The 13,592-nt window shown below is 43.7% G+C and overlaps 1 protein-coding gene across 3 annotated transcripts in view; it reads left to right on the top strand.

Moving 5' to 3' along the window:
* CXADR (CXADR Ig-like cell adhesion molecule) overlaps positions 1-13,592 on the top strand; it is a 64,779-nt gene that overhangs the window by 26,400 nt on the left and 24,787 nt on the right. For all 3 annotated transcript variants that reach the window (XM_010800940.4, XM_010800939.4, NM_174298.4), the window contains 3 exon segments: positions 4,112-4,316; positions 12,345-12,500; positions 13,415-13,537. In XM_010800940.4, coding sequence (XP_010799242.1) covers positions 4,112-4,316; positions 12,345-12,500; positions 13,415-13,537 — 484 coding nt within the window.

The raw sequence follows: 13,592 nt of genomic DNA, 5'->3' as shown, positions 1-13,592 counted from the left end.
GATACCCTGTCCCCCTCCCATCTTGCTCTTCATTCCTCCCCTCTTTCCATGACAGTGCCGACACCCTGAACTCAGGCTTCTGCCTGAGCGCATGCACGCCCCTCATTCCTTTGCCAGTGAAGTGCCCACCTCCTTTAGAATCTAGGACTCTGGTTCCATGGTTAAGATGCGAGAATGGAGAGCACAGATCCTGGCTTAAGGCTCAGGGGTGAAGCCCTGTGACACGGCGCCTCTCGAGACCAAAAAGGCCAGTGTGTCCTGCAGCCTCATGTTTCCATTCAGGGAAGGAGAATCCAAGGACTTCTGTGCTAAGTGGGAGGCCCAGCCTCACTGTCCACAGGACCTGAGAGACAGATGTGATAGTGGGTGCTGGGCTGAAGTGTCCGTTTCTGGTTAAGACACCAGCCTGTAACCTAAAGCACAGTAAATAAGTCCAAAAGAAAGAAGGGTTAGGGAGAGATTGATGCATAGGAGGATGTGCGTACAGAATTACAGCTGTATTATAACGCTCGCTAAATCCTTCTTTTAAGCTAGCAGGCAGTGTGATGGGGGCCTGGGCTGGAGAAATTTCCCTCCTCATTGCCTGTGTGATCTCTTTAATCAGCAGTTATGATGTACTCATGCACTTACCGTGTGCTGGGCTTTATGTGCTTTATAAACCCTGGACAGGGTTTTATATACTTTAATTATATATACCTACTTAAGTTTTAAAACAACACCCCAGAATGAAGATCATTATACATTCGAGGAGGAGGAAAAGGAGGCCCAGGAATTTGAAGGAGCATGCCCAGGGTCACATAGCTGGCAACAGACACAGCGAGGGTTTTGAGCCCAGATCTCTCCTGACTACTCCTCCCACCCCCAGCCCTGATCCCGTCTGGATTATCTTTTGCAGTATCATGTACTGCCTCCCATATTTCATAAGCCTCTGTTTCCTCATATGTAAACTAAGAACAGGTACACCTGCTTTTCAGGGTTGTGATAAGAATTTTCTGAAAATACTGTATGCTTTAGTGTTTTCTGAGTCTACAAGTCATACAGAAATGTTCATGCAGGCAGCCTGCAATGCCAGACTGGATGGATCTGGTTTGCATTGCAGCCGTATGATTGAAAGAGTTTGTCTGTGACAGCCACTGCCTTCCGCAGGGTTAAAAGGTTAAATGTGGATCGTGCCTCCATCCCCATTGGGCTGTAAAGAGGAATCAAAGTTGCCTGGTACATGTTACTTCCCCATTTCTTAGCTACTGTTCATAAAATTTTTTTCATGAGAACATGACCAAGTTAGTTTACAAAAATGACTGACTGTGAAGACACATTTGTCAGGCCCTCTTTGAAAGGCTGGGCTTCCAGATGGCTCAGTGGTAAAGAATCCGCCTGCCAATGCAGGAGACTCCAGTTCTATCCCAGGTTCAGGAAGATCCCCTGGGGAAGGAAATGGCAATCCGCTCCAGTATTCTTGACTGAGAAATCCCACGGACAGAGGATGCTGGCAGTCTATGGTTCATGGGTTTGCAAAGAGTCGGACACAACTTAAGGACTGATGACTAGGGCCTCCTAGAAAGGCATGTGTGTGTGTGAAAATGAGGGGTTCAAAGTATCATGGGTTGCACTTCCTGGCTTTTCACAACAGGAGAGTCCATTGGTTAATACAGAGGAAGATACACTTAAGGAGTTCTCAGTACTGCTGTTGAAGCTGTTGACAGTTGGATGTGGGCAGAGATGGAGCAAATAAAGTGATGGCTTGTGTTTATGGAGCAAGTCAGCTGTGGACCCTTCAACCGCTTTTATTTACTTAGCAAGCTGATATTGGGTGCTTCCTCAGTGCTGACTCTTAATATGTATCCAGAAGATCTTCAGTGAATTAGGAGCAGGGTCAACATGGTACAGGAGGTCATGAAAGAAAACCCAAGTCTGTGCTCTGGAGAAATTCCTACACATAATGCCAGTTCTGATCTTACTGAACATACGAGCTAAATGGTCTGCAGGATGTATGCTATAGTTTTCTGATTATTATTTAAGTTTGGTACTATTGCTCTTTGGCCCTTGGGTCTCAGATGGCCAGAATGAAGGACTTCATGAGTGAATAAAACGTAGGAAGTATTTAAATTAATTTTCAGTTCAGTCACTCAGTTGTGTCCGACTCTTTGCGACCCCATGAATCGCAGCACGCCAGGCCTCCCTGTCCATCACCAACTCCCAGAGTTCACTCAAACTCATGTCTGTTGAGTCAGTGATGCCATCCAGCCATCTCATCCTCTGTCATCCCCTTCTCCTCCTGCCCCCAATCCCTCCTAGCATCAGAGTCTTTCCAGTGAGTCAACTCTTCTCATGAGGTGGCCAAAGTACTGGAGTTTCAGCTTCAGCATCAGTCCTTCCAGTGAACACCCAGGACTGATCTCCTTTAGGATGGACTGGTTGGATCTCCCTGCAGTCCAAGGGACTCTCAAGAGTCTTCTCCAACACCACAGTTCAAAAGTATCAATTCTTCGGCGCTCAGCTTTCTTCACAGTCCAACTCTCACATCCATACGTGACTACTGGAAAAACCATAGCCTTGACTAGACGGACTTTTGTTGGCAAAGTAATGTCTCTGCTTTTGAATATGCTATCTAGGTTGGTCATAACTTTTCTTCCAAGGAGTAAGCGTCTTTTAATTTCATGGCTGCAGTCACCATCTGCAGTGATTTTGGAGCCCCCCAAAATAAAGTCTGACACTGTTTCCACTGTTTCGCCATCTATTTCCCATGAAGTGATGGGATCAGATGCCATGATCTTTGTTTTCTGAATGTTGAGCTTTAAGCCAACTTTTTCACTCTCCACTTTCACTTTCATCAAGAGGCTTTTAGTTCCTCTTCACTTTCTGCCATAAGGGTGGTATCATCTGGATATCTGAGGTTATTGATATTTCTCCTGGCAATCTTGATTCCAGCTTGTGCTTCTTCCAGCCCAGCGTTTCTCATGATGTACTCTGCAAATAAGTTAAATAAGCAGGGTGACAATATACAGCCTTGACATACTCCTTTTCCTATTTGGAACCAGTCTGTTGTTCCATGTCCAGCTCTAACTGTTGCTTCCTGACCTGCATATAGGTTTCTCAACAGGCAGGTCAGGTGGTCTGGTATTCCCATCTCTTTCAGAATTTTCCACAGTTTATTGTGATCTACACAGTCAAAGGCTTTGGCATAGTCAATAAATTAATTTTAGTGATAGTTAAAAATGAATCAAAGCCTACAGCAGTGGTTCAGAAAACTCAGTGAGGTTAGGAAGGGTCTTTGCTTTTAGTCACTGAAGATTAATTGGAAGGTCCTGTTAACCAGGCTGGGCAGACACATCTTAACAGGTTTATGATTTTATATGTTATAGCCTGGAACCTTCAAGTGCCCCCAGCTTAGTATATTAAGATAAAAAAATGTCTTTGTCGTTGTTACTGTTCTGAAGTTCCACAGGTAAATGATCATAAGCACTCTTTGGGGAGTAGTGATGGTGGTTGATAACCTGATTTTATACAGTTGATTGGCATACTTCTTTCTCTGAGGCAGCTGAAAAACAGTGTATAAGAATTCACAAATCCACGCACTTGTGGGTCTCACCGAATGGCTCGCATAGAGGGCTGTATTATTTAATCATGTCGGGTCTTGGTTTCCCTATCTGTAATGACCACGAGTGACCATACTTAAAGATCATATTGGCCTCTTTCCGTTTTCTTGAGAGCTCGTTTGGAGATTCTAGTAGGGGAGCACAGGTACTCTTTATACCCTTGACTGAAGACCGATCCTTCTCTATCGGGGATGGTCTTCATCTCCCACCGAATGTGCAGCTTCAGGAGGGGCGCTCCTGGAGTGGTGAGGGAGGGAGGGGCTAATCTAGCCAGCCAGATCAGCTGAATCAGCCCCGCCTATCAGTGGGCTGACAGATGTCGCAAACAGCCCTCACATTCTCCTTCCGTTTTCTTAACCTGTGGTTTGAATAATTGTAGATTCCTCAGGATATTGTGTTCTTGTTTTTTTTTTTGGATCCCTACAGTACTGTGGTGTATCTAGAACTCCTTTAACAAGACAGGGAGTTCACTTGCTTGCTTGTTTTCTCATTGTCTTATTTTGTCTTTCTTTCAGATTATTTTATATTCCGGAGACAAAATTTATGATGACTACTATCAAGACCTGAAAGGACGAGTACATTTTACAAGTAATGATCTCAAATCTGGTGATGCTTCAATAAATGTGACAAATTTACAGCTGTCAGATATTGGCACATATCAGTGCAAAGTGAAAAAAGCTCCTGGTGTTGGAAATAAGAAGATTCAGCTGACAGTTCTTGGTAAGTTATTTGTATCAGTGTTACTTATTAACAGGGTAAGGGATCACAGTACTGTAGTAGCAGCATTTACGTGAGACAGAACTTAGAATTCTAGGGTAGTACGTTTAAATATTTGACACACTGTCCTCAAATAGCATAAAGCTGGCAATTTTTTTTCTTATATAGAAAAAATAAGTGAACAGCTTCTTCGTGAAGTTCATGAAAGCATTTGAAAGTAAATGAAGGAGTTCTGTGATATGGGAGATGAACTGTAAGGCAGGGGTAGGGGATCCAGACTTTTTGCCTTGTTCTCAGGTTTGCCCTGGGAATTAAATAGAACCTCTTCATTGCCTGGGCCTCAGCCTACATATTTGAAGCATAAAAATGATAATCATTAAATCTCTATGCAGTCTCATTCAGCTCAAAATTGTGACGTGTGCTTTAAGCTTTATCAAACTGCATATCCCAAGGAATAAATGAGATTTCTATGATGAATAATAAGAGTATTTAGAGTAGAGGAGATGGAATATGGTAGCTGGAATATTGAATTGGGGTAAGGCCATTAGACCCCGGACAGTCCTTTAACTTCCCTGAGCATCATGGGATGCTTTTTTTTTCATCCTTAAAAGTAAGGAGGTTAGACAGATGGCCACTAGGATGTAGCTCTCCAGGACAGTTAAGAAGAAGAATAAGTATAAGCTGCTTTGTGAACATCATAGACTGAAAAGTTTATTATCCTTCTCTAGATTTTATGGTCATGCACAAGCACCCTTAAGCCCTGCAAACTGAGAAACTCTGAAAGGTACTGCTCAGAAATATACTTCTCAAATCTTGCTGTGGTAGCTTTGCCCAAAAGTACAATGCATTGCCATGTAGAGAATCTCAACAGTCTGGCACTATTATATGACAGTAAATTCCCGTGTGACCTAAAGTGTCAGGTTTGGGGGATACTTGGGGACCCACTTTACATAGGAAATGCTAACTGCCGAAATTGCCTTCCATATCCCTGGAAATAACTCATCTGCACAAGTCTCCCTCACATCAACTTCTACCTTTTGTTCCTTTTAATTTAGAGAACTGAGCAGGGGTTAAGTGTGTCGGATTCCAGACTTACTTAGAGCAGGTCAGTTCAGTTCAGTCCAGTCACTCAGTCGTGTCCGACTCTGTGATGCCATGAACCGCAGCACACCAGGCCTCCCTGTCCATCACCAACTCCCGGAGTCCACCCAAACTCATGTCCATTGAGTCAGTGATGCCATCCAACCATCTCATCCTCTGTCGTCCCCTTCTCCTCCTGGCCTCAATCTTTCACAGCATCAGGGTCTTTTCAATCAGTCAGCTCTTCGTATCAGGTGGCCAAAGTATTGGAGTTTCAGCTTCAGCATCAGTCCTTCCAATGAACACCCAGGACTGATCTTTACAATGGACTGGGTGGATCTCCTTGCTGTCCAAGGGACTCTCAAGGGTCTTCTCCAACACCACAGTTCAAAAGTATCAGTTCTTCGGCGCTCAGCTTTCTTCCTAGTCCAACTCTCACATCCATACATGACTACTGGAAAAACCATAGCCTTGACTAGACGGACCTTTGTTGGCAAAGTAATGTCTGTGTTTTAATATGCTATCTAGGTTAGTTATAACTTTCCTTCCAAGGAGTAAGTGTCTTTTAATTTCATGGCTGCAATCACCATTTGCAGTGATTTTGGAGCCCCAAAAAATAGCCAGTAGAGACTAATTTTTGTGCATCCTAGCAACAACTCCCAGGGTTGTCGTGATTGATAAGGCAGTCTTTTGGCAACGTCGTCAAGGGCGTCCTGGTAAGAGGCACTCCATGCTGAGTGGAACTCATTCAGAATATGAAAGCAAGTGAACCTGAAGAGGACCTGGGAAAGGCAATATGGTAACATTGGAAGTTCTAGCCTTTTGTGTCTATATTCAGCAAACGTGGAGTTGCCTTTCTTTTTTATAAATGTGAAAGCTGGTAAAAGTTTAATAACTTGTCTGAGCTCTTATCCCAGAACGTGGCATACCTGAAATTATAACTCTGAGTATATCTTCTTTGGGGCTTCCCTGGTGATTTCAGAGGGTAAAGAATCTGCCTGCAGTGCAGGAGACATGGGTTGGATCCCTGGGTCGGGAAGATCCCCTGGAGGAAGGAATGGCCTCCCATTCCAGTATTCATGCCTGGAGAATTCCATGGACAGAGGAGCCTGGCGGGCTACAGTCACTGCTTTCCAGGAAGCGTTGAGTTAGGATATATATGGAATTTTAACTGGTTCCTGATATACCAAGCAGATGATACATATTTGTCAGAATTATTTACTGTGGAGTCCCTGTTTGATGCGGGCAGGTACACTGGGAAGGATGTAATTGGGGCACATGTTCCCAAAAGAGGTGTGGACAGATACTCTGTGTATCTGCGTGTATGTGTGTGAGAGAAAGATCTCGTAGGGGCTGTCGTAGACTCTGGCCAGGCACACCCGAGGCAGCAACCGTGACTGTCGGGCAGGAGGGATGGCCTTTTACATTAAACCTCACACCTCTGACATCTTCGTCCTCAGCCTGGATGGGTGGAAACACTGACACTGTAACTCCTTTGGTCAGCTCTGTCTGGGAACACCATGGCCAAGCAAGGCCTGGTGTCAAACCAAGGGGCAGGGAGAGACTGAACGAGGGGTGAGGGGAGAGAGGGGACAGTGGTGGCCGAAGGGGAAAGCAGGGATGACCTCTGACCTGGTGAGACTGTCTCAGAGCCAGAGGAGAATTTCTTCATCTCTCCTCCATGTTTTCAGATGAGTCAGGACCACTGTGGCAGAAAACACTAGACGTTTCTCTTGCAAGTGAGAGCTGGATAGAAACTTGTTTGCTTTTTTCCTGAAATTACTGCTTAGGCAATCTGGAGGAAAGATTAAACAAAATGCCTTATAGAGACCAGACTGTCCAGTGGAGCTTTTGATTGCCTCACTGTCAGAGGCTCGGCCTGATACTTCGATTTGCTTGTCTGAAATCTGTAGGTGCCACCATGGTGTCCCCATAGTAATAAAAACTTGTTCGGGAACTTCCCTGGTGGTCCAGTGATTAAGACTCTGAGTTCCCGATGCAAGGGTCACAGCTTCCATCTCTGGTTGGGGAACTAAGATCCACATGGCACAGCCAAAAAACAATTAAAAAAAAAAAAGAAAGCTTGTTCAGAGCCCTGGTTGCTGTACAGACATAAACGGGGATGACTGTTAGCTGCCTGGGTGTGAGGGGTGGCGTGTTGATATCCCATGCTCTGTTGCTAGGGCCCGCCCTGCTCTTTCAGATGCTCCAGCTGTACATGTGGATGCAACTCAGTAAAGAAGCTGGACAGGGCGGGTGATGACAAGGGTTAGTATGGGGGCTGCTCACTGCCAGCGCCTTCCCTGGGAACTCCAGAAAAACCTGTAACTGGGAACTTTTGGTGTAAATAGACTTGGCTATTTTGTATATGGTGTACTCAGACTGCACCTGCACCACGAGAAGGGCATGTGCAGGGATTCAGTCAACACTGGGATTTATTTGGTTTTTTTTGTTTTTTTTTTTTTCACTTTTTATTCTGAAATAATTTTAGTTTTACAGACAAGTTGGAAAACTAGCAGAAAGTTGATGAGAGTGTACCCATTACCTAATTTTTCCTAATGATAACATTTTGCAAAATCATAATACAACTACTAAAACCAAAGATCCAAGCAGTCCATTCTGAAGGAGATCAGCCCTGGGATTTCTTGGGAGGGAATGATGCTGAAGCTGAAACTCCAGTACTTTGGCCACCTCATGCGAAGAGTTGACTCATTGGAAAAGACTCTGATGCTGGGAGGGATTGGGGGCAGGAGGAGAAGGGGACGACAGAGGATGAGATGGCTGGATGGCATCATGAGTCTGAGTGAAGGGAGTTGGTGATGGACAGGGAGGCCTGGCGTGCTGCGATTCATGGGGTCGCAAAGACTTGGACATGACTGAGTGACTGAACTGAACTGAACTAAAACCAAGAAATTAGTATTGAAGCTATACTATTAATTATGGGCCTAATTTGAATTTTATAGCTTCCCATTAGTGCCTGTTTGTTCCCCTGTCAAGTCGAAGGTCCATGCTGAATTGATGTTCCCTTTAGTCTCCTCAAGTTAATGTCAAGGGGCACATGTTGTTCTATCTTATTGTTAACCATGATCACTTGGTTTAAATTTTATCTGATAGATTTCTCCATTATAAAATTACTAATTTTCCCTCTGGAATTGAAAAATACCACCCCCCCCCAAATCCCCAATACCAGCTCTTTGTATATAAAACAAAAATTTGAAAACTTAAAAAAAAAATCCCAGTCGGGGAGCCACTTTGAGACTTTGAAAATATCCTTTCTCCTCAAACTTTTTGCCTATTGATTTTTAGCATCTATGCATGGATTTTCACCAGAAGTCAAGGTATTTTGAACCAAACAAAAATACTATTCCTGGGTGGATCACATGATGATAAAAGTATATTCTGTCCCAAATAGAGATTTGGAGTATTTTCTGTAGTCTGAGGTAGTGGGCCCCTAGCTTGGAGGGATGATGATATAACACACAGATGGAACACAGCATTACTGAATTGGTGGGATGCCAACCAAGTGCAAGTTGAAAGTCATAGATCTTTAACTGAGAAGGATTATTTGTTGGTTTTGTCACTAAACATGGGGACAGATGTTCTGAGGACAATGGCTGGGTATCCTGGAGCCCCAGACCAAAGAAGTGTTAGGTGATAAAACTTGATCTTTGTTCCCTTTCTGGTTTTATCTTTCAGTCCAGCAAGGTGTAATGGATTAAGAGTTCATCTTCCCTATATTGGGATGGTAAAATTATAATATGGTTAGTGGTTGGGGTTGCCATGTAAAAGGCTTGCACTTTCTCCTCCCTTTGGAAAGCAGGTAGCCACCCCTAGGCAGGGTTTCCCAGGTGTCACTAGTGGTAAAATGCCTGCCTGCCAACACAGGAGACATCAGAGACTCGAGTTCAGTCCTTGGGTTGGGAAGATCCCCTGGAGGAGGATATGGCAACTCATTCCAGTATTCCTGCCTGGAGAATCTCATGGACAGAGGAGCCTGGTGGGCTACAGTCTATGGGGTTGCACAGAGTTGGACACGACTGAAGCAACTTAGCACACTTGTACTCCTAGGCGACACTCAGAACTAGTATTGGTAAAATCTTGCTCTGTTGTGGATGGAGTATCTTGAAATCTCACACTCAGTGGAACCCTGACTTCCTGAGCAGCCACTATAAATAACTGCCCTTTATTGGATATATTTGGGAGGGGGACATTTTCAGTAGAAAAAAGTTTAGGGTTAGAATGCTGTATTACCAATAGATGCTTGATGTCCGAAGCATTGCTCCAGTATCTCACTTACTGCTCATCTGTGTAATAAAGGATTTATTGGTAGTTTGAAAAAATGGAGAACAAGACTCATTTTGTTGAAGACTCAGAGGATGAAATAATTGTGCAAAGCTGATTCAAAAGTCCAAATGATGTAGTGTCCAGGGCGACTGATAGATGTGAAAAAGAAACAGATTTGCTTAGGAAGATCAACAACACAGTTAAATGCATCTGTTGATCCTTATTAAAAAGAGTAAGTTGTAACAGAATAACAGACAAAGGGGAGAAATCCAATTAAATTTTAGAATTATCAAGAAATGTGTGAAATGAGACCATGATCAACACCCTTATTTAAAGAGACCCCACTGGGTATGACAGACCCTGTCAGCCAGATTTGGAAAACAGTTTGACATTTTCTTATAGAGTTAAACATTCACTAACCTGATGTGAAAAAGGAAAACATATACCAGCACTTATAAGCAGCATTGTTGTTCATAACAGTGCAAAACTGTAAAACCCATTCACATTTATTCTTAGTAGTGAAAAAATAAAAGCCCAACCAGGACTTGAAAGACTCAACAAAGAAAAAGCAGTCCTGCTATCTGTCAGACTGGGAGGATGGCTGCAGACAGTCAGGTCGAGGGTCTATGGGAAGGTTGCTCTCCCAAGGGTGTGGAGCGTTGGTAAACTCTGGCCTATGGCTGTCTCCTCACTGTTGCCCCCAGAGACACCGGCACTGCACCTCCTGTCCTGGAGGGCTCAGGTTGCTGGGTTGTCCTCGACTCCAGTTTAATCCCCACTTCTCCTAATCCTGCTGCAGAAACGGCATCAGATTCAGAACTGGTCTCTGCTCTTGAAGACTCTTCTCCAAACCTTCAGACTCTCTCTCTGCCTTGTCCAGTGACATGCCACCGCTTCTCACAGTGCCTCCTCGCCAGTCCATCTGATTCCTGCTGACTTCACACCTGCTCCTGGTCTAACTGGGCTTTGGTAGTAACCCTCAGACAGAAACAGCATTCATCAATATCTGAATGAAAAAGCAAATTTATGTTACAGTCAATGGGATCCAACTCAACAATAGGAAGGAACAGATAACTGATATATATACAACAACATGGATCAATTGGATCAATCTCAAAGTGAAGAGGAATTAAAGAGCCTCTTGATAAGGATGAAAGAGGAGAGTGAAAAAGCTAGTTTTAAAGTCAACATGCCAAAAAACTAAGGTCATGGCATCCATTCCCATCACTTCATTTCAAATAGAAAGGGAAAAAATGGAAACAGTGGCAGATTTTATTTTCTAGGGCTCCAAAAAATGGAAACAGTGGCAGATTTTATTTTCTAGGGCTCCAAAATCATTGCAGACAGTGACTGCAGCCAGGAAATTAAGTTATGACCAACCTAGACAGCATATTAAAAAGTAGAGTCATTACTTTGCCAACAAAGGTCCATCTGGTCAAAGCTATGGTTTTTCCAGTAGTCATGTATGGGTGTGAGAGTTGTATCATAAAGAAAGCTGAGCACCAAAGAATTGATGCTTTCAAATTGTGGTGTTGGAGAAGACTCTTTGAGAGTCCCTCGGACTGCAAGAGGATCAAACCGGTCAATCCTAAAGGAAGTCAACCCTGACTCCATTGGAAGGACTGATGTTGAAGCTCTAATACTTTTGCCACTTGATGCAAAGAGCTGACTCAATAGAAAAGACTGATGCTAGGAAAGATTGAGGGCAGGAGGAGAAGGGGGCGACATAGTCTGAGATGGTTAGATGGCATCACCAACTCAATGGACATGAAGTTGAGCAAACTCCAGAGATAGTGAACAACAGAGGAGCCTGGCATGCTGCAGTCCATGGGGTCACAAAGAGTTGGACACAACTAAGCAACTGAAAAACAATAACAGAAGCCTTATGATGAATAAAAGAAGCAAAAGTACATACTGTGTATCCATTTATGTGACTCACAGAGAAGCAGAACCAACCTATAGCGATTATGCAGTTCAGCAAGAGGGTATGACCTGCCAAGGTGTTAACTAGGATTGAGGTGGGTTGCATGTAATGGAGCTATTAGCAGCTGCTCTAAACAGTACCCCAGAGAGACCTGGAGTATAACCTCAGAACTGCCTTTTTGTAACACTGCTCTCTAGGGGGGCTTGGATTGCTATAACCATGGAATGTAATTGGCCCTTGCTGCTCTTATGTGAGTTGTCCCTTTTATCAGCATACCTTATCATAAATCCCCTGACTGTGGGCTAACAGATGTGACAGTGCACACACACTCCAAGGGGACCACATACTCCCGGAAAACTATGCTACGTGTCAAGCTCCAAGTAGAAGAATAGGTTTAGGACTGGAGGGGAAGCGTCCTTGGGTCTGAAGCAGCCCAGCCGGCATCATTCTTGCTTCTTTCAGATGTGCCCTGTGGGAGGGGCACAGACCCGCGTCTGAGCTGCTGCCTGGCCTCTTACGCAATGGCTGCTTGCCTGAGCTCATTCTCGCCTGTTCTGAGCTGGATGCAGCTAAGGAAACTGGCATTGGCAACCTGTTTTAGTCTTTCAGTCTTGTCTGCTCCGAACCCAGGACCGCTGCTCTTGATTTAGCGGTTTGCGACATGCTGTGTTTGTTTAAATCAACATTTAGAAACACACGTTCCGTTTTCCTGTATAAACTTATAACTTGATGTCTTTTCTTAGTTAAGCCTTCAGGTATACGATGTTATGTTGATGGATCAGAAGAAATTGGAAATGACTTTAAACTCAAATGTGAACCAAAAGAAGGTTCACTCCCACTACGATATGAATGGCAGAAGTTATCCGACTCACAGAAACTGCCCACCTCTTGGTTACCAGGTACTGCTGATTATACAGCTTGATTCTGTGCCATCAATTTGAACTTAAGCCTGGTAGGATTTGTGCATGTATGTATAGATGTTTTAATCTCCAAAGCATTCCCTTTCCTAGACAGAGAAATCGGGATTCTAAGGGTATTCATGTTTTATAATGACAACTTGGTGTCATGCAGTATAAATGAAGAGACATTTTATAACTGTTTAGGATATTATAATTGATTTCTTTGGTGTGTATTTTTAATTATCAGTAATATTGATGGAAACTTCCTTATCATAAATTAGTGGCTAAGCTACAAGGAGAGATGGATCTTCAGTGTTTTGGTTGAATTCAGGTTGAAGATATGGTTATTTACACATGGCATGTCTGTAAAAACAAAATAGCTGTGTGACACTAACCACAATGACTCGAATTGGTTAAATCTGATCACTCATCTATGTGTTACAATTAATCTATTCAGACTGATTAATTCCCCTCCATGCCCTGTCCTCAATAGGATCTCTCTCTACCTCTGTCTTTTTTCAGACTAAGAGGCTGAACAGGGGGACCCCGTCTACTTTTCTGTTTCTTCTGTCTGGTGGGATGAGATACATTTTGCAGATCTTGTTGCTGCACCTAAGAGCTTTCATGCCACAGAGTATTTTTTTTATCATCAGTGTGGCTCTGTTTCAGCAGAGACTTTGTGCCTGACCAAAGGGTTCATGATTACTTTGGCTCTGACATGAATGAACCGGAGGCGCAATGGTTTGCATTCAGGAGACATGCACGTGTCTTGCTCTGTTTGTTCTGCGTCTCGCTTGAGTTTGTCTCACTTTTACCTGGATTGTCAACCAAGTAGGGTTTGCCTTACTAGAAACTCAGCAGTCTGTTATTATAAAAATGGGTTTTGCTCCCTCACCCCCTCTTTCTTCCCATAGAAATGACATCACCTGTTATATCTGTGAAAAATGCCAGTGCCGAATACTCCGGGACATACACCTGTACGGTCAGAAACAGAGTGGGCTCTGATCAGTGCCTGCTGCGCCTGGATGTCGTTCCTCGTAAGTATCTTCCCTGTGCTCTGAGAAGGTGGTTTCGTGATGTTTATGCAGTCAC

The sequence above is a fragment of the Bos taurus genome, chromosome 1 (genome assembly GCF_002263795.3).
Source record: "Bos taurus isolate L1 Dominette 01449 registration number 42190680 breed Hereford chromosome 1, ARS-UCD2.0, whole genome shotgun sequence".
Classification (NCBI taxonomy): Eukaryota; Metazoa; Chordata; class Mammalia; order Artiodactyla; family Bovidae; genus Bos; species Bos taurus.
The sequence above is the reverse complement of the archived record's forward strand: the minus strand, read 5'-3'. Positions and strand labels throughout refer to the sequence as shown.